The 22,279-nt window shown below is 33.7% G+C and overlaps 1 protein-coding gene across 3 annotated transcripts in view; it reads left to right on the plus strand.

Moving 5' to 3' along the window:
* The window catches only part of LOC129235256 (MAP/microtubule affinity-regulating kinase 3-like), a 174,350-nt gene that overhangs the window by 135,845 nt on the left and 16,226 nt on the right, over positions 1–22,279 (plus strand). For 2 of the 3 annotated variants that reach the window (XM_054868968.1, XM_054868969.1), the window contains exons 17-18: positions 10,191–10,359; positions 13,189–13,317. In XM_054868968.1, the coding sequence (XP_054724943.1) occupies positions 10,191–10,359; positions 13,189–13,317 (298 nt within the window). The remainder of the gene's footprint in view (positions 1–10,190; positions 10,360–13,188; positions 13,318–22,279) is intronic. The other variant, XM_054868970.1, reaches the window with a different exon arrangement.

A 22,279-nucleotide genomic window follows, 5' to 3' on the forward strand; every position in this document is an offset into this window, starting at 1 on the left:
AATTTGCCGCCCCGGACAGGGGTCCGGTTTGTCCGGCGCTAGAGCCGCCCCTGTGTGCAATCAAGTGGTTTGACAGGAATTATATATTTTATTTGCGTTTGGAAAATAAAAAACTTATTAGGATGAGCTGTTTTTTATTTGTTTTACGAAGAATGAATCGTGTAAAACATGATAAAAGAATCGCATTATGCATAGCATGTTTTATTTTTAATAATTATCGCATCATACACAAAAAAAAAAAAAAATGTCGAAAAAGCATTCAGTCTAGATTCTAATTTTTTGGTAAATATTTCATTACACAAAAAGGATTAATTTAATAATAGTGAATTTAATTTCGATTCCCAGTGATGTTAGATTCGTTATTTTATTGTTTTGAAAAACGGAATGGAATCAATCTTACCTAAGAATAGGGGGAGCGGTTTGAAAAATCTTACATACTTTTACATGGTGGGAGGGGGGTCAAAAAATGCCAAAATCATCCTTACGTAACTAATGAATGGCTCCTTGCACGCAAAAGCTTACTATTTTGTTCAAAAAAGGGTACCTTAAAAACTCCAAAGCACGTTTCAGCAGTACTCTGTATATTTGGGATACAAAACGTTTGTTATTTCATGTTACTTCTCAGCACTAAGGTATTTACTTATTCCTTAATAAAACAAGTGGTTTACTTCTTGTGTAATTCCTTCCTATGGGTGCAAATAAGAGGGGAGGGGGGGGGAGTTTTGACGCAAACTGCGGGATTGTAATTTTTAGGGGATTTTGTCTCATTTGGGGGTATTGCTCTTGGGGAGGAGCTTCATAGGTGGTGCTCCTTCGCTCTTGGGATGGATAGATTTGGAATGATTTTAAAATACAATGAATGCTTTTCGCTTGCTTTATTCGAATGAGGTTACAGTCGAATGTTTGGCGTCGAATTTTCGATAATTGAGAGATTCCTTAATAATCAAACGATATTTTTCGAACGAAAATTGCTTATTATCATATGAGCGGATTTATGGAGGGGTATGTATTGTGTGAGTGGCGGATACAACGGGAAAATCATGGGGGTCATGTCCCCCCACCCTAAACCGTCGACAACAGTATCCGTACACATTGTGTTCAAACACTTCATGCATACAATGTCAACGATGACAGTATCTTTTCATCTCATTAATTATTTTTCAAAGTAAATATTTGAATTACTACTTCGTTTCATTGCTCATGAAATTAATTCGCAACGTTTATTCCCAATCAGGTGCCTTATTCCTGACCGATTTGGTGCTTTTTATTGACTCCCAAACAGATTCAGACATTTTTCGTACCAAAAACGGGAATTTCGTTCATGGGCGTGGGGGTTTAATTATTAAGATCAAATATGTACAATTTTTATTAAAAAGTGAGGGATAATGATAATATGGGCGGGTCTTTGGGCGACACTAGCAGGTTTAAACTTGAGAATTGTTAAACTTAAAAATATATTGAACCAGTAAGTAACCAGTAGTGTAATTGAAAATTTAAGGTGGCCTTAGGTCTTTTTCGGATTATTGTTTCTTAGGGGGAGGGGGGAGGGAGAAATTTTCATAAGATGCGTGCCATTGCTCACAGGGACGGACGGACACCCCTGTCATTCTCTAAAGTTTCAGAATCAAATAATAGCTTCTCAAGTGCTTTTTTTTTGAATGGGGTTACTCAGAGAGCACACTTTGTTGAGATAAAGGTTTTAAAACGATTGTTAACGCTGTGACAGTCATGTTAAAACGTTTGTGAAACGTTTAAACGCAATGTGTTTAAAATGCAGTGGTGCCCCCCCCCCCCCTGGCGATGACATTCATCTCTCAAATGCGATGGAGAACCCCCAGAACGAGAGCCCCATAAAATAAGACTAAATGCCCTCTTATAAGTTACCCTCTCCTCTTCAAAACTTCAATGGCATGGTCTGCGCCATGACCCCCCCCCCCCCCCCTCTGCCCTCTCAATCGTGGGGGATCCTTGTTTAATATATTGCTTGTTGTCGAATGTTCGGTTATCGAGCGTCTCGGATGATTTGAAAACCGGATACGTAATCTGCTTTTTAGAGAAAGTTGGTAATCAATTTAAAACTTTTTGAGGACCAACGCACGGAAAATCAAGCGCAGCTATGAAACTAAGTTCCGAAATGGACCGTCGCGAGCCAAAGCATTTTCAGCAGTTTTACCTCAACAAAATCAGCACATCAATTGACTCCAAATTTTTAAGTTGAGTGAATAATATACTAATCAACATTTATGAAAATATAAGGAATATCACATTGAAAATATAAGGAATATGACTTAAACAGAAACGAGTAAAACAAGAAAAACATTTAAATTCAACTACGCACGCGAAAATAAATGCTACGCACAAAAGTCATAAATATCTTACGTATAGAATTTGAAAGAAAAAAAAATCTGTATAAAATGTTATTTTTATTTTTAAAAAAATGGGCCAAAGAGTGGAAGCTAATATTAATTCCACACGACAAACTTCCATATTTCTTTTTAATGCACTCAGAAATATTTCAACTTTACTCCCTACACTTTTATACTGTTATTACATATTTCCCAAGTCAGCGAATGAAAAAGAAAAATAACAAAGAGCGAATCAAGAAAGAAAAAAAATAATCATGAACTTCAAAGCAATTCAAGCCACACTTATAACTTTCAATGCGCCGGGAATCCCAATCTGCTGGAAAACGCAGCCAGAAATATTTTACCCCGCCCTCCACATGTATCAGTCAGATAAATATAATTCCACTAAAAACAAGAACATAAAAAAAAGCAAAGCAATAAATAAGAATAAATGAGTCCTTTTGCACAGAGAGAGCAACGATTCCCCCATTTGTTTACATTATTAACTTAGTGTTTGAGTGCCCGAAACCATTTGAAATAACCACGTGATATCTGAGAAGCATTAGTTTAAATACATGACCGTTCGAATAAATCACTCAAAATGAATGTAAAAAAAAAAAAAAATCGAGAAATCAATCCGTTACAGAAATTGAAATGAAAGGGGGAGGGGGTGATACCACTTCAGTCGCTACGGGGCGTCCCCTGAGGGCTACCAACAGTCAAGGGCACATTGCCAGTTTTCTTGCCGCTACCAATAAACCTATAAAAGTTGATACTAGTCCGAGCCGGGTCGCCCAAATGCCGAACTCCTAGTTTCTGACAAGCTAACAGGGAATCTCGTCGAACCAGCATCCCCCAAGGATTGCGACCCCTAAATGAAGACTAAAATCTATCAAATTGACCCCCTAAAACAGTCTTGCGTTTCGAACTTTTCCGGAGGGTAGGGGGGGCAAATGTGTATCTGCTCATTTTATCGGAAAACAACAAAAAAACTAGACCCACTGAAACGTAAAAACTAGATTTTTTCAAGGAATTGGGGGAGGGGGGGCAGGCCGTTATTTCGAACGTTACAAGAGAGGAGGAGGGATTAAAAAGTATCCTACGAGTCGCATATTATGCCGAATAAGAGTAAGAATTTCATTTATATGAGTACAATAACTCCTAAAAGCCAGGAGGGTTCGCCCCTTATTATACCCCTAAATGATAGGCTTGATGTTACATTCCTATTTCGAGCGCACCCCTGCCAATACAACTCGGGAATTCAACTGTTCCAAAAGTCAAAGGTATCCCCCCCCCCCCTTCGCAGGGCGATGGTGCACCCTCTCAAATGTTACGGAGCATCCGTCTAGAAAGAGCTCCCCCCTCCCAAAATACAATTTAAAAAACCCTCTCAAAAACCACTTTTATAGAAATTTCGGTTTCGCAGGCAGCGCCATGGACCCCCCACCCCCTCCCGAAAATGAAATTTAAAGAACCCTCTCAAAAACCCAGCCCTAAAAATTTTAATGGCACAGGCTGCGCCATGCCCCCACCCCACCCGAAAATGAGATAAAAAAAACACTCTGAAAAAACCGGCCAATGGCGCAGGCCGCATCATGCCCCCTCCCCCTTATAGTGGGGCGCCCCTGTAGCAGTCTACTCAATTCTGGAAAAGCTCAGAAAATGAACTACTTGAGTACTCGATTCAAATGTCTCGAGATCTCGATTTGAAACATCTCGAGATCTCGATTTAAAACATCTCGAGATCTCGGTTTAAAAGATCTCGAGAAGTCCATTGCTCGAGTACTCGATTCCAAAGATCTCGAGAAGTCAATCGTTCGAGTATTCGATTCCAAAGATCTCGAGAAGTCAATCGCTCGAGTACTCGATTCCAAAGATCTCGAGAAGTCAATCGCTCGAGTTCTCGAATTCAAAAGATCTCGATTATCAATCACTCGAGTGATCGACTTGAAAAGATCTCGATTATCAATCACTCGATTATCAGAAGTACTCGATTCCCGAGATCTCGATTATCAAAAGATCTCGATTATGCCCATCACTAGTATGAACTGCGTAAAAATCATTTTATTTACGTTATTTTGAAGTTTATAGCGATCAGCGCCATTTTGTTTTGCTCCGACAGTCCTATTTGTTTTGCGTACTCCAGAATTACAGTGGAAAATGGCTCCAGTGGATTATAAATTTACGATAGAGAAATTAGAAACGGCTAAAGATTGGACTAGATGGAAAATGTCCATTTGTTTACTTTTAAGAACGCACGATTTGCTGAGTTACGTTAGCGGCAATTCGACAGTTCCGGAGCCGCTCGACTATGAGGACAACGACGATTTTGAGGAGGATAAAAAGAAGTTTGAACTTGCGGATGCGAAAGCTTTGCTCTTTATCTCCCAGTCATTGAATGATACGAACTTTGATTATATTAAAACATGCACAACAGCGAGAGATGCATACGAAAAGCTGATTGCAATTTATGACAAGTCGTCGACGCATCGACTCGATCGCTTGTGGACAGAATTCTTTCATCTGGAATGGAAGCATGAAAATATTGCATCATTTGTGAGTCATGCTCAAAATATATTCATTGAAGCTAATGATGAATTGAATCGCATTCTTCACTGCACTGTTCCTGACGCGATGTTATTGTTTAGGATTATATCGATGCTACCGCAGGATTATATTGCATTTAAGACTGTGTGGGATGGTATCCCATTGAAAGATCGATCTATTGAACTGTTAACTGAAAGATTGTGTGCTTTTGAACAGCAAATAGAACAACAGCAATGCGGAAGTACAGCCTTACAAATTCAATCCAAACGGCAGGTGCCGCTACCAGCAAAAGATCAGAATTCAGTAAAAGATGAATACAGAAATGATAGAGGAAACAAATCAAAACAGAGGAAGTGGAAAAATCAAAACAGAAAAGCTGTGAATCCTAATATTACTTGTTTTGAATGCGGAATTGCCGGACATAAAAGAATAAATTGTCCTCAAAACAAAAATAAGAATTTTTCTTCATCCTCTAGTATTGCAATGCCATGTACAGATTCTCAAATTGACGAAAGCTGGATTATTGATTCTGGAGCATCTCAGCACATGACGTTTAACAGCAGTATTTTTGAAAGTTTTAAAAGCTTTGCTGTTCCGGAGGTAGTCAATGCTGCAGGAGGTCAGAAGCTTGTTGCTTATGGTTCTGGAAGAGTCAATGTGAAAACTCAAGTAAATGGCAAATGGAAGAAAAATTACCTAACAGATGTGTGGTACGTACCTGAATTAAAATATCAATTGTTTTCTGTTTCTCATGCTTTAAGAAAAGGATTGAATGTTTCATTCAAAAATAAATTTTGCTTTGTGAAGAATGAAAATGAACTCATTGCAGTGGGAGAAAAATCCGAAATCGGTCTATTTCTGATGAAAATGTTTGCTGAAAGTCCTACAAAACGAGCAACTGTTCTTATTTCAAGTACAAGTGATACTGTTCAAGTAATGCATGAAAGAATGGCTCATCAAAACAAGAAACAATGTATTAAGTATCTTAGAAGACAAGGAATATCTGTATCTAATGAGAACTCAGAGTTCTGTGTGGGATGTGCATATGGAAAAGCGCATAGGAAATCGTTTCATTCACGGACTGTTAGGCCAATGAAGCCTGCTGAACAAATTAATGCTGATGTTGCAGGTCCCATGGAAGAAGCCTCTGTTGGTGGTTCCCGTTTTATGTTGGTTCTCAAAGATGATTTCACGAAATTTCGCCGAGTTTTCTTTTTGAAGGCAAAAAGTGAAGTACCATATTGCATAGAAACTTTCCTAAACGAAGCAAAGACAGCTGGCCATACTGTTAAGCAAATATTGTGTGATTCTGGAACTGAGTTTGACAACCATTCAGTGAAGAAGATTTTGAATGAGCGTGGCATTGAACTGCGTGTTGCAATGGTTGAAACACCAGAACAAAATGGAGCTTCGGAGAGAGAAATTCGTATCATTGTTGAAGCTGCAAGAGCTATGGTTCACCAAAAGGATTTGCCGAAAAAGTTGTGGGCTGAAGCATGTAACACAGCTGTTTATGTGTTAAATCATACTGGGTCTACTCCTGTAGAAGATAAAACTCCGTATGAGTTATGGTATGGTAAGGAAGAAAATTTCAATGTGAAACGATTAAGAATATTTGGAACAAAATGCTATGTTTATGAACCAAAACAAAGACGTAAGAAATGGGATAAGAAGTCCGTACAAGGAATGTTTGTTGGCTATGAAGCTCATGATGGATATAGAGTATTTATACCTTCTAAAAATAAAGTAGAAAGAAGCTGTAATGTCATATTTTGTGATGAACTGCCATATAAACCATTGTCTATTGAAGTCACAAGCACTGATATGCACACAGAAGAAGAAAATAGAAATGTACAAATGTGTGATGAAGATATATCTATCCAAGTGAATGATGAAAGTGAATTTCAGGAGGAAGAAGAATCTGTTCCAGACAGACGCTATCCTGAACGAGAGCGAAGGAGACCACATTTTCTTTCAGAAAATTATGTACTCTTTGTCAGCACTCTTACGGGTATTGAGACTCCAGCTAGTTATAGTGAAGCAATGAAGTCGCCTGAATCAAAATTGTGGGAAGACGCAATGATGGAAGAGTTGCTGTCTCACGAAGAAAATGGAACTTGGGAGCTTACAGAACCTCCGAAAAATCAAAGAGTTCTTGACAACAAATGGGTATATAGAATAAAAACAAATCCTAATGGCTCCCCTCAAAAGGCAAAAGCGAGGCTTGTAGTAAGAGGATTTTTCCAAAGAGCTGGTTATGATTTTGATGATTTATTTGCACCAGTAGCCCGATTTGACACCTTGCGCACTGTACTCAGCATTGCTGCTTCACAAAAATTGTTTCTTCATCAATTCGATGTGAAAACCGCGTTTCTGTATGGTTTTCTTGACAAAGTAATCTACATGAAGCAACCAGAAGGTTTTGATGATGGTTCTTGTCGTGTTTGTAAACTGGTTCGCTCACTTTATGGTTTGAAGCAAGCTCCACGTTGTTGGAACCGACGTTTTGTTCAGGCAATTCAGAAATCGAAATTCCAACAATCTCATGCTGATCCTTGTTTATTTATCAAGAAAGAAGATTCATCTATATTAATCATAGCCTTATATGTTGATGATGGACTTGTTGCGGGATCAAATTTTTTAGAAATAGAAAAATTAATTCGGGATTTAAAAGAAGAATTTAAAATAACTAATGGTCCCCTTGATTCATTCTTAGGAGTGGAGATTAAGCAAGAAGAAAATGGTGACATTTTTATTGCTCTAAGTGTGTACACTGAAAAGGTACTTCAGAGATTTGGATTAGAAAGTTCAAAAGCTCTCGCTACTCCTTGTGATATCAATGCGACTAAATCTCAGGAAGAAGTTACCACCGTTGTTGATGTTCCCTACAGAGAAGCAGTAGGCTGTTTACAATATCTTGCAGTAGCTACCAGACCAGATATAGCCTTTGCTGTAGCTTTAGTATCAAGAGCTTTGTGCAAACCTACACAAGATGATTGGAAACGTGTGAAAAGAATTTATCGATATTTACGTGGTACAAGCAGTTTTGGTCTCTGGTACAAGTCTCAGGTTCAAACAGAATTTTCAGTCTTCAGTGATGCTGACCATGCTGGCGATGAAAAGACCAGACGTTCAACTTCTGGTATGGTTTCAATCAATTCAGGTGCAGCTATAACTTGGTGGTCTCGGTTACAACATTCTGTTGCAATTTCGTCAACTGAAGCAGAATATGTTGCTGCTAGTGAAGCGTCAAACGAACTGGTTTGGCTCAAGTTGCTTCTAAAGGAACTGATCGGATATGAAGGTACACCTATTCTGTATGTTGACAACCAAAGTGCCATAAAACTTGCTCAAAATCCTCAATATCATCGAAGATCAAAGCACATTGACGTGCGTTTTCACTCTATTCGAGAGAAAGTAGAACGAGGAATTTTAGAAATAGAATATGTTCCAACATTAGAACAGTTGGCTGATATTTTAATCAAACCACTTACAAGTGTTCTGTTCATAAAGTTGCGTAGTGGACTTGGACTGAGCAAAATGGACAAAACTTAGACTAGTGCTAAAATGACTGTTTACATATTTTTCAAATGTTTATTATTGCATATATTTTGTTTATGATATGCATAATTTCAAATTCCAGTTTTGTTCATTTTTGATGCGTTAAAATTAAAAAGTGGCTTTGATATCGGGAAGAAGTGTTGAAATTGAGCGATATCTTGCCAACTCTTGGCGGACTTTCGCTGCGTGGCGGCCGTCAATGATCGTTTTCTTCAGTGCGCTTAGAATTAATTACGTTGTTGTTTGGAGTTTGTATCTGCCGTTTTTCTAATATGCTTTTCTTCAAATAAATGTGTAATTAAGATGATTGCTGTTAATTCTTGTGCTTTGCTGAAATCAATAACAGTTTCACATTAAATTTAGTGAACAGCAGCATAATTTTGTATTTTGCTGCTAATGTAAACATATTTTAGTAGTTATATAGGGGTTTAACAGTGTTTTGAAATTTAGTGACTTGAAGTATCCAGAATGCTTTTTGGGATGTCTGGAATTTCAGAAATTTTATTCTAGAAATAAAGTAGTTTTCTGTAGTAGTTCTATGCTATGTTAATTTCGTTTTCTGTGTAATCCCATCTTAAAACTATGTCTACTGGGGCTTTCAGACTTTTTGTATAAATGTTTTATTTCATTCAGCATTACATAAACAATTTGGGGAAATTTTACTACAATAAATTTTAGTTATATTTTTGCAATTCATATAAATATAGTTGAACCTCGTTAAACCGCCACTGTCGTAGTTTGCTAAGTAATACTGAAAAAATCACCCCTTACAGAAATGTAATGTAAATTCCCTTATTAAGCTGCCAGCCATCCACTATTAATTTTCAACAGAAGCCACATCTTTGGCATAATATTACTGTTTAAACCATCATGTGAACTACCACATGCCACAGAGTTTTCCCTCATGAATATGTCTTACGCATCTGACGCCATGCTCGCCACTAATGCCCCTTAGGAATGCACCTACAATAACCATGATTTCAGCTTTCTTATTATCCCTTCTAGCTGCACCTCTACTTGCTGGCCTTTTCCATCTAAATCTGTCATATTGTTTCCAGAACGTCTCTAGGAATTCTTTTGACTTAATCGATTCTTCCCTTTACACCTTCATTTTGACATTTCACAACTCTTTTTTTCAAAGGCTTACACTCTTCACTCCCTCTGTTTTGGTTGGGGTTGTTTTGAAGCTTAACCTGTGTTTTACATTGTAGGCAAGCTTCAGCAAATATCAGTTTGTATCAGAATTCTGTAACATTGTGTTCTTCGGCTTTGTTTTACAAAGGTGTTGAAAACACTCTTTGTCTGCACGAAAAAATTCTTAAGTTATGAGTTTAAGAATAAAAACCAAGCCACAAACCAGCAGTTCTCGATATATGCAATATTTAAAATTGATGTAAAAACAGTAAGTAAAAGTTTAGGTCACTTTAATCTTGCTATAGTATTATCAGATATTTTATTAAACACAATATTATCAGCAAAGTGTTACACTAATTTCTAAATGTATTTTTTATGATTTATTTATTTATTTATTTTTGTTTGGAAAGGGGGGAGATATCTCTGCTTAGTTGTGATAGTTCTGTGGTTATTTTTTATGTTTATCTACAACAGTAGAATAAATTTGAAATCCATGCTAATTGATTTGTTGATCATGGAAAATGTTTTAAGTGCAACTTAAAATGCCCCCACTGCCCACCAAGTACTTTCTTGGTTTTGTATTTTAATCTTTTTCTTTTGCAGCTTCTGTTCCATCTGGTGGTAGCAGCCCATCCAAAGTATCTTCAACTGTACGAAAATCTAATACCACAAAATCAAACTATAGTGGTATTCCAAGAAGAAATACTTATAACTATAGTGAGAATAAAACGTTGTCTTCTGAAAAATCTGGTAGTCAAGAAACCTCCAACAGGTATTCTTCTGTTTGCATTAATCGTGCCGGAATTGTGTACAAAATGTTGCATTGTTTTAGTGTCTTAATTCCTGTTAGAAAAACATTTTTACATTGTCGTACTGATACAGACTATTGGGAATATTTAAAATTTTACCTGTATTCGTTTTTGATTTATATTGCTTTAAAATTTCTATTAATGATTAAAAACAGAGAAGGGTAGTTTTTTTTTCCCAACAACCTAGATCAGCCAGAGTGACCTGAGCTGGGTCTGATTTTACAGTATTTTTTTCCAGTGATAAGCAATATGATATAGATTCAGAAGAAACAAAATTATCAAAATCTAATCTTTTTTTTTTTTAAATAAAGCACATAGTACAACCTCATTTATTTGGATTAACTGGGGAGAAAAGCAATTTAAAAAATCAAAAACCTAGGTAATGTGGGTAATAAGCAAAAGAAATCCTTAAATGAGCAGATTTCTTGCTTATCACTACAGTAGACCCTTGTTTTACGCGGGTTTATTTTCCGCGGTTTTGATTATATGCGATCTAAGATTTGATTGACTTGATTCTCTTAACGCCTAGTGGCGCATGAGGCTGCTAGCGTGGCATTCCATTCCGATCCCTTTATGCCGCCTCCCTGGCACTCCCCCAACTTGGCCAACCAAAGGCATTTCTTTCTTGTATAGCCATCTGACGCCAAGTTAAGATTTGATACCTTCATTTTATCTTACGTAGATGAGTTTCGCTCTTACGGGGATGCGGCAATGCAAACAGATTAAAGTTTCCCCTCTTTCAAAATCCAAACTCCTAAAGATTGCAGATTATGCGTTATCAACTGCATTTTGGCTGGCTAATAATCGAGCTTGAGCCACCGGAGACATTTCATGCAATTATTTCCAGAGCTCTTTCCAGAAGTAAAGTTATTAAACTCACACAGTTCGGATCTCACTGGAAGAAGAGCTTTTAGGAGTGACAAAGGAGGACAAAACCAACGAGGATACTGACGTCGGTGACGCACAACCAAAAACGTGCACATGGAAAATTTTAAGCCATTCCTAGACAATAGAAATGATCTTTCTAATTTGAAAGTGAAGGAAGATTCTATTATGGAAATGACGCAAGTGATCATGGATGCATTATGCTCTGCAAAGAATTACAGAGAAAAATTCTTAATGACTGCCAAAAGACGATCATAGCCGTCTCCGCTTTATAAACAGAACACAAAATTAATTTGTTTTCTTTATTCATGTTGTTCATAAAAGTCGATGTAAGTACACATTAAACTCACTATACAATTAGTCATCAGTAGAATAAAGTATTTTATCTGCGGAACCAAACCCCTATTTTAACACTATTATTAGGTCTCAACTTACGCAGTTTCGATTTATGCGGCATTTCATTGGAAAGTAACCCCCGCATAAAACGAGGGTCTACTGTATTTTTTTTAAAAAATGCTAGTGAAATTACATAGAATTGTTTTCAAGATATTTAAAAAAAAGTTTGCATCATTTCTTAACAATGTATTGGTCGACTGTCTTCTGTTTCAAACACATGTGGTGTTTGAATGAAAATGCTTTATCATTAATAGATCAGAATAAAAACCACATTTTAGGCATTTGGCATACACGTAGTTACATTCTTCCAATCATCACTTATAATTTAGAGAAAATTTTGAAAAAAAAAAAAGCTGTAAATTTATCCATTTAAACAAAAAAAAATATTCCAGATTGACAAGCTTAAATCAGGTAAAACTGTAACCTCTGAAAAGTGATAATTTGCATTCAAAAATATTATTATTTTTTTTCTTTCAATTCCGAAATTGGATTTTTTAAAATTTTATAAAAGGTAATAAGGGTTTAAACTGCTTTGTAACTGTATGTATTGAGGTAGTTAGGCAAATATTTTTCTTGAAAATCAGAGCTGTGAAATCCTGCCTTGTAAAAATTTCGAAATTTTAATAGTATGAAGAAATATATTCTTTTCTTTGGTTATTCAACAGGAAATTTATAAAATTTTGCACAATGGTACTGATTTTTTACATTTTCACATTCAGCATAAAATGCTGAAAATATGAAATTTGTTTTCATGGACAGAAAGAAAAATTGACTAACTCAATGAGCAACGATGTCTTCTGTCATTATTAATGTCATTAATAAACTAACTTGCCTCATCTACTACTAACAATATGCATACATGAATCAGTTGATTATATATATATATATATATATATATAAGTTTGCAAAGCTTGTTCATTTAAATCTTTTGTTTTTACGACTTCATTTAACTTTGCTTGAAATCTGTTTTTTATGCAAATTCTATTTCATTTCATGTTATGCTGCATTGTATTTTTTTTTTTTTACATATCGAACCTCATCTGCCCCCCCCCCTCCTTTCTGCATGTTATTGGCAAGATGTATGAAATATCTTAAGGGGTTATATATAATATTTTTCATGTTTTTTTTTTAAATAAAAGAACAGTGCTTTTTAAAGACTTATAAATGCATGCATTGCTTATTCTGCCTTCTTCCCTCTTATATTACTGAGTCACATAGCATTTTTATTTCAATGTTTATCACAGTTGATCAATTTTTCTTATTCTGACAGTTTTCAAATTCGAGTTTGTTTGGAGGGATTAGGTGTCCCCCCCCCCCAACTTTTAGTTGATGAAAATAAACCAGTATTATCATTAAATTACTGACATTGTATTTTTAACTGGCTAGTTCATTATTTTAACATTTTCTTAAATGTTTAGCTTCAATCTCTCTATCTTTGTTTGCCAATAACATAAACATATATAACTGCTATTGCATGAAACTACTAACTAACCTAATTAACTCTCTCACAGTAACATCCCATTACTTGGTGATCGAACGCCTGTTCCTAGACCTAAGGGACACACAAAATCGGCCTCTGTTTCATGCACTGGCCGACCGGAGCTTTCCTCCTTTGATTCTTCAGATCCACTCAGACCAAGGTAGCGTAAATAACTCTTTGACCTGCTACAAACATTCTTCTGCATGAGTCATAGAACTGTGGATTGTTGTGTATTTTAAAATCGTTTTTTTTTTTCAAACATAGTTAGCAAAATGCTAATTGTAATCCATCATATGCACTAAGATTTTAAGATTTTGTATAGTATTTGTTCCACAAGTAGAAATGAGAAAAATATTGATATTAGAAATGTTGCCGTTGTGAAATCTCTGAAAATTGGAAAGTTTTGGTTACCTTGTAAATGTTATGCCAAGCCAAATTTCACGAGTTTTCACTTAATTTTGTGTATTTCAGTTATCAAAAGGAAATTTAAAAATTTTTTGTTGATACACTGAAATATACACAAAAGTAAGAGTTCATCATAGTCTAACTGTTGAAATGCAATAGTCTTAGGTATTCTTCCAGCAAAATTACTTTAATTTTAAAAGAAACTAGTCCTTATTAAAGTAAGATCATATAAAATCTTACAAAAATCTTAGTTTAAGAGTTTAGCAAAGCAATATATTCTTGCATAGCTGCCAACTCTTCTGCGCTGAAGCTTTCCTCATTTTAACTATCTACTGTGCTGTCTTTACCACTTTAGAATAAATGCATTACCAAGTTCAAGTGATTTCAAATGCTGGTACAGTTTTGTTTTAGCAAGATAACATCTTGATAGGAATAGACTTCTCAGTGAGGTAAAGTGTTCCACACCAATCAAATCTTGCTTCTTTTTTCAAAAACCAATGTCCAATGAATTTTTTCCTTTCTGTTAAACTGTGCATCCAACAGTCAAACCGGGCGGAGTATTTATTTGTTAAATCGTTACATATGAATTTGTTTTGGATTATCCTATCTCGTTGCTTCATACATTTTACTGTCTTTCACGAGAAAAGCTCCCGCTATTAAGTCTGAGCCCGTCTACTGCCACAGAAACAGACTTTGTTCATTTTTTGCAAGGGTTTTTTTGGTGCCATTTTGCCACTTGTTCTCTCTCCTTTGTGCAGTCGTACAGATTTTTCCAACATAAAGCTTTCCTTGGGAAAATGAGACATGCCTCATTATAGCAACAGACAGGCCAAGGTATTTTGGCGGGGGCTTTTCTTGTGACAGTCGGACAGTACTAGTTTTGTAAAAACTGTAAATACCTTTATATCTGATCATAGATGTTACTAGGGAATGCTCTAAAAGTTATTCTGTAGAATTCATTGCCCTTAAAAAGACAAATCCAATCTCAACATCAATCACTATTAGGTCCAACTCCTGAGGGAGGCGGCCTGTGCCACCACCTTAGGCGTAAGATTTTAGGGGCGGCGAATTTCATCATGGCAAAATGTAAGGAAGAAAAAATGAAAAACTCCTAACTTGTTCCTTTTTTTGCAGCTTAAATTGTAGCAATACATGAGAGTATACTTGATGAATTGAGGAAAAATATACAGCCGTCCCTGGTAGGACACCATATTTGTACAACACAGTTTGGATATTAACACTACAAAATTTCTGACTATTATAACACTGATTCGATGTTACACAGTATAAAACTTGGAATTTAATTCTCCACATTTTTGATTTAAAATAAACTTTAAAAGATTGAAATTTATATTTGTTCTATACACTATTTAAAAAAATGGATGATATTAACTCTAAAAAGGTTTTTACTTTGTTTTTACGAAACTGATACAAAAAAATTGTGTCTGTCTCGGGCTCAAAAGTTTTTTTTTTGCCTGTATAACATTAACTTTAACAAATTTTATATTTTCCACAAGTGCTTTAAAAGCAAAAAGACAAACTATTTTGTTAGAAATTAACATTATAATTGAACATAAGCTGAATTTGGCAAATGATAAATGAGAAATGTAGCCAAAATAAAATTAATATAATAATTCTATTTAGTTTAATTTATTTTATTTCATTCTTATGCTCAGACAATTTTTATCGTTACAGAAAAGCTCAGATTTTCTTTCTGAATGCCTTTTGTTCTTAGCAAAGACAGTCAGATAAAGAATTAATTTGTAACTTTGATAGCTAATCTAATTTTGGATCCTAAATTTAGAAAATGTCTAACAAGATCAAGAACCAAAAAATAAAATTTGAAGTTAACTTACTATCCCATTTGCATGTTTTATTAAACCCAAATTTCAACTATCATAAAATTTGAACCTTAAAACTTGGTTTTAATATAACACTGCTTGATTTGCACTATTTCAAAGTCTTGTATAACACCGTTTCAATATAACACAGAACACGTTTCAATACAACACAGTACATCTTGACCTGATTTATATCATGCACATACATAATTTATTTTAAAAATAAGTAAAAAAATTATTTATAAAAAATTCTTGTTTAATAGTGTTTTGAAACTACGTGGTACAAATTAACCGTGTTATAGGAGGGACACCTGTATTTTATTAAGACCAGGGGGTATCACTTGTCAACATTGCCTGGGGGGGGGGCAACCCTGATCACAATGCAAGCTTTCAGCCTTATTTGGTTTTCCAAAATTGACAAAAATCAGTTTTGTGCATTCATGTCAGTAATTGTACCTTTGAAAGGACTCTTAATTCTTTAAAAAAAACTTCAAAAATGATTAGTTTTACATGGTGCAACATTCAAAACCAGTTTCATTAAGAGAGAGAGAGAGAGAGAGAACCAAATTGAACTGTTTCATTGAAGAAATAATCGAAATGGTTCATACACTTGTAGTAAAATTTGAAAGCTGCTTAAGTGAAAAGTTTCATTTTCCAGTGCTTGAAAAATGTTAAAATTAATCTTTAGTCCTTGAATTTTGTGATCTGTTTTTAAAAAATAAGAGGTACATTAAAAAGTATCAAAAAAATAGTTGATGCTTGTTTGTATACAAATTATTAGCGCTGAAAAATCTTTGCAAGTATTTATAAGCTTGAAGATCTATTTAAGATTAGAAGATTTTAGACTACTTCCTAATCAAAAAATCAATGTAAATTTAAACCTATCAACAAACTTTTTAAATTTGCATACAGCCCAGCCCCTTAAGAACTCTCTGACCCAGTGAAATCTTCAAAAATTGGTTTGTTAAAACTCTTTCTATTTTGGTCATAAAAATGTGTTTTGTTCAGTATGTTCGTGTGTCAAGAGTATATTATTTAATATAATTGCTAGGATGACGAACTGAATTGAAAGTTAGATTTTAATATTCATACAAAATTAGATTTTTTGACACTAATTAGTTTAATGACTGGTTTAATTTACTTATTTACAAAATAATAACGCACAAATCTTCTGCATTTTGGAAAGATATTGACAGGTATGTTCTTGTAAAAGTGAATTGTATCGCAGCAGGAATTGCTGCAATATTTCAGTTATTGTCTGCCTACCTTTGCTAATGAATTGGAAGTCAAGGCGAATCTATCTGAATGAGGGGGGAAAGAGAAGAATTTGATCCCCATTTTGGTTTATTACAATGAAACTCTGCTTAATTTAAAGGCTAAAACACACCTGAAGAAGTCAAACTAATAAATGAGCTGGTTTCCGCCTGTAAACCGGATATTTTCCTTTTCATCTCATTAGTGGACAGGCTATGTGTTGCAATGATTTGTCAGATAAATTGCAAGATGAATAGATCTTAGATAAATGTCAGGACATTTTTTTGGAGAAAATAAAATTGCCTATGTATTGCTATTTACTTTTAAAAGCCATTTCAGCTCACATTGGACATTTCTAAAGGCAGTTTTCAAGCAATGTGGTAGATGAATCCAAAGGTACTTACCAGTTGAATAGAAATTAAGCAGTGTTGAAAACCTGCATATTGAATTTTCATTTTTCAAAATCATCATAATATTTTCAATTCAAAGGTGTTTCGCATGTGACAAAAGTCAGGGGTCATGCAAAGAAACACACAAAAGCAGATTTTTATTTTTATATCTTAGTTTTCTACAAATAATTTTCTTAAGAATGAATCAATCTCAGTTCTGCCTTTTCAGCTGGTGATTAGTTTAGCCTTTGTTGTTTTATAATAACATCTAGTTACATTTTTGAAGAAGAACCCACTTTTAACCAAGTTTTAAAATTTCTTCTTTATACTTAAGTTTTGTCAAAGGGCATCTAGTGTTCTGTAGCAATTAAAGGCAGTGTCATTCAGATTTTTTATTCTAATATTTAACTTTTTATTGTAGTAGTGCTAAACTCATAACAATTATAAAGATACTGTATAATTTTGACAAATGATTGAAAATCTCGATCGTGTTTTGCTCAACAAAAATTTGATTACATATTTCACACTGGCTTCTGAACAATCTTAAATACTGTTGCTAACTAATTTTTTGCCTTCATCAAATTAGTGTTTTGAATGATGATTTGAATATTTCTTTAAGTTATGGTATCTTAATGTTTTTCATTATTGAAATATCTATGTAGTGATATTAAAATTGGGTTTTTTAAAAAAAACTTTTGGAAAATGGATTTCTAAATTTTTCTTTGAAAGAGCTTTATAATCTATCTACCTTAAATATCAGAATGTAAAAACCACTGTCACAGAACCTAAATCACTTCTCGCCAATCTATTGTTTTTTAATTACACTTTCAAGGGAAAAATAAATTGGTTATGAATATCAAAAATATCATTCACATAAATACTATTATAAAAGCTACTTTGACATGTAAAACTAGCACTAATAAAAGCATAGTTATAGAAAGTTCAAAATGATTTCAATTTCCCATTGCACCATCTTGTAGCTCTATATAGACATGCAAAAATGATCGTTAATTTTACAAGACATGTAAGTAGTTGATTTCAATAATGAGATTTTTCTCCTTTTATCATAGCATTAAATGTAACATTCTACCAGGACTGATAGTTGAAGTAAACACAACAGCAGGGGAGGAAAATCTGCGGCAATTTTCATTATCTAGTACAGCTTGGTACAAAATGGTGAAACTCACGATTTTTGTTCCAAAGTGCGCCAAAAACGCGATTTTATTATTCTCTTCCAAAAGCATTCTCTACAAGAAAAAAAAACAGTTGCATTCCTTTTTTTGTCGTTGAAAGATAAAAAGGGGCAAATAAGTAAAAAGAGGGGGTTAAGAATGGGGTCGTTTCCAAAATTTTAAAGGTATTTTTTTCTGAAAGAGCATGCTTAAAAACATAGGATCTGGCCATTTTTTAAACATTTTTTTTAAAGTTTAATATTTTTAAAAAGTTAGTTAAATCATTGTGCTTTCATTGTTTACACTTCTGTCGTGTGACATCACAAATGATGAAATGCCATTCAATGTTGCCATTCACAGAACAAAATATTTAATTCGCATCTTTACTCACGCGTATTGGCAACAATATGGTTGATAGTAAGCGTAGAGCACAATTTTAATTCGCTGCTTGATTATCATAACGTGGAAATGTAGTGGAAAGATGCACCAAATTGCATCATTTGTGACGTCATAAAGACCACACCCTGTTTGAAAAATCGGACATTTAAAAAAAATTAATTTTAAAAAAACTGTTGGGAAAATGAAAGTATTTTTTGGGTCCATGTAATTTTTTTTTGCTCATTCTATCCATTTCAATGACTAAAAGTAGTACTTTTGACTGAAGGAAGCCACCCCATTCTTTATTTTCACTTAAATTTGTGTGCTGTGCTTTAAGTTTCAATCCTGTTGCTTCCTATCAATTTTTCAATTATTTTGCAGGATGGAAGTTGTTTTCACCTATATCATTTTCAGTTGAGTTATTTTATTTCTTATTTTAATAATTATTTCAAGTTTTGAATAAAATTAAGACGTACAGAAAAAGCATCTTAAGAATTATAAAATAAAATATAGTTTAACCATGACATGTACCGGTAACTACTGATGTTTAATAGGAAAAGTTCCTCTGATGCCGGGTGAAGTTTAATTAATCAGAGTAACATGTCGACATTGAGTAAAGTTAAATAATATGCAACTATGATCACGGCAGGTAATGTGTAAATAGACCTAAAAACAGCAAGATGGGGTCCACATCCTTTTTTGTTTTTGTTCAATTAATGAAAGGTTACTCCTGAAAATGAGCTGATTATTCAACTTAAAAGTAATGCCTGAAAAGAATCAGTCAGCTCTCTTTTTATATAAATGTTGATAACTTCTTCTGTAGTTGTTAATTAAAATTTTGAAACACTTATCTTCTTTTTTAAAGAATTTTTGAACTAAAAAAGTCTAAAGTTTGAAGAATGTTGACTTTTTTTTTCATTTTTCTCAAGATTTTATTTTTTTTAGTGCTAGAGGGACCTATTAATTCAAGTATTAAAAGTAAAATTTCAGATAATCATGCAAGGATGAGAAAATTTAAACAAAGTCTTTAAGTTTTGTTGTGCATGTGTGAATACCTTAACAATGTAATGGTTTCTAAATCATAATCATGAAATGTTAAGTTATAAAAATTTTATTTCTTTTTAAAATCTTTAATTCATGCACAATTTTTTAAAATTTATTTTTTCAAATCATTCTGTTAAAAGAAATGTTTTTTGTGCCCAAAATCTTTAATTTTCATGCTTAAACAGCAGGTACAATTCCAAATAAGTTTATTTTTAAAACCAAAGTAAAAAATAATCTCACATCTTTATACTAGATCGCTCCTCCCCCTCCCCTCCTTCTGTTTTTTTTTTAAATAGAAATTGCCTGTACATTTTTAAAGGGTTTTTTCCTCTTTGGCTTTGAATGTAATAAATATACTAAAGGTATTTTTTAATTTAAATACTATAGTTGTTGTCTGTGTCATGTAATCTTTATAGATTTAAAAAAAAAAAAAGTAACGTCTAAGATAGTGTGAAAGGAAGTCGATGCCAGGCCTGCGTCCAGAAAACCCCATAGCACCTACAGCCTTAAAATTTGGTATAAAATTGCTTCAAGCCCCGGAGGTTTGCAACTAGGGGTTTTTTAATTTTAAATTTCGAATTAGTTTTTTTTTTTTTTTTTTCAATCAATTTTTTAAGCTAAAATTTCATGTAAATTGCCTATTAAAGCATAATTCGTACTTCCTTTAAAAAAAACCCTTAAGAATCCCTTAATTTCATCAAACAAAATTAAGGTCCCTAAAAAAACCCTTAAAGTCCTTAATTTTCTGTAAATTTCCTTAATTTTTTGAAAACTATATTAAGTTTGTTTTTCTTATTTTTTGTATTTTCCCCCGTCAAATCTTCATCCTCCCCGATATCTGCCGAAAACGTATGTTTTTGAAACATGCCAACGATGTCAAACATTTGTTTTGCTGAAAATTGCATGCCTTATTTTAGATTTCAATCTTTTCCCATCCTGCAAATATTTTAATCTTTTTTAATGTTGGAAGTTTTTTTCAACATATGCTACTTTTTTTCTGCTTATTCAATTCATTATTTCAATAATATTTTTATTTCTAAAATTTATTTTAGCAAAAATGCAAAAGTCAGTTAAAAAAATGTGGTCCAACTCCCACAGTCTTAGATTGTTTTGAAACTTGGCATGGTTACTTTTTTTATGTATTTAAGAAAGCTTTCAAAATATTTATAATAAATCTCAAATGGTTTAGGCTTTACAGCCTGTAAATTTTTTTGAAATATGCATGATTAAATGAAGCAAGAAGAGACTTCAAGTTGGTCTTTTGATTATGAAATCCTATGATGAAGTTTTTTAAATCAAGTTTTTGGTTCCAATGCAAGGAAGAAGGATAATCAATTATTTTTATAAAAATATATTTTCAATTCTTGCTGTGAAAAATAGGTTCTACCACTTCTGGAAAACTTAAATTTTTCACTCTATTGTAAATTTTTACTATACAAACATAATTCTAAATTTTGCGTTATCATTTTCAATATCTTCAATTCAAAAATGATATTTTTCACTAAAAAATCTGAAAGCAACAAGATTGAACTCTGGCTCCCTCAACCCTTTATTCGAGGACTCAGGAGTTTCAAATTGCTGCCTTTCTTTCAAAATTTAAATTTATATATTTAAAAAAAAAACCTCGCAAAAGGTGCAATGCAGCAGAATTTGTACAAAATGGGTTGTTAGTAACAATAACAAGTGAAAAGTAATAATAACAAAACCATAGTTTAAATATCTTGAAAAAAAAGATAGAGAGCTTAGTTCCTTTCCTTCAATTTTCCTCTCACTCCAATAATGTGTGCTAAAAAAAGAATGTTCTAATACACTAATAATTTTCTACAGTTATCCCCATTTTCTTAATCTTTTTATAACTTAAATTTGAGAAATAAATACTATGCTTTAAGAACAATATGTGTCATGTATTAATTACTACCCAATTATTCCAAACATAATTAACAGGGAAAAAATTTCATATTACTTTTGAAACTGGTAAATGAGCCATTTTTTGTTGAATTTTGGAATGTCATGGATTTCAGGGGCTATTTTGATCTCATCCCTTTTCTGCATGATTTTAAAAATGCTTTTTTTCTTCTGATTTCCTCCCTTTTGCTCTCTGACCACTTTCATCCCTGTGATATATGAAAATTTAAAGCATAATTCGCTGATAATGGGGCATTGCAGTCAATTGCACCTCTCTCTGCATTTTAGGAACAATGTTATGCATTTGTGTATGTATATATATGTACTAGCAAAAATACCCGGCGTTGCCTGGGTCAGTAATAATTAGGAGAAACAATCGTTACTTGCCCTTGTATTCAGTTTTAAGCGAAAGAATTTAAAAGTAAAATGATCAGCCAATCCATTTATTTTTAGCCAATCTTGTGGGAAAACGTTACTTTAAGATTTGACTTGAGAAAAGCCTCAAACAGTCAGACGAAACGCAAAAATATTCAACAAAACAACAATTCTTGGGAGTTGAGATGACACATTAAATAGTGACTTGGGTTGATGAAAGCCTTCGAACAGATGCTATCTTCGGCAGAAAAATTGGCGCTTTCGGTGGACATATAATGTTAATATGTGCACGTTTTTTTCCACCCCCATATTGGGGCATTTATGCGAAAATTTGAGTCTAAAATTGGAATAAAAAGGGA

The sequence above is a fragment of the Uloborus diversus genome, chromosome 2 (genome assembly GCF_026930045.1).
Source record: "Uloborus diversus isolate 005 chromosome 2, Udiv.v.3.1, whole genome shotgun sequence".
Taxonomy (NCBI): Eukaryota; Metazoa; Arthropoda; class Arachnida; order Araneae; family Uloboridae; genus Uloborus; species Uloborus diversus.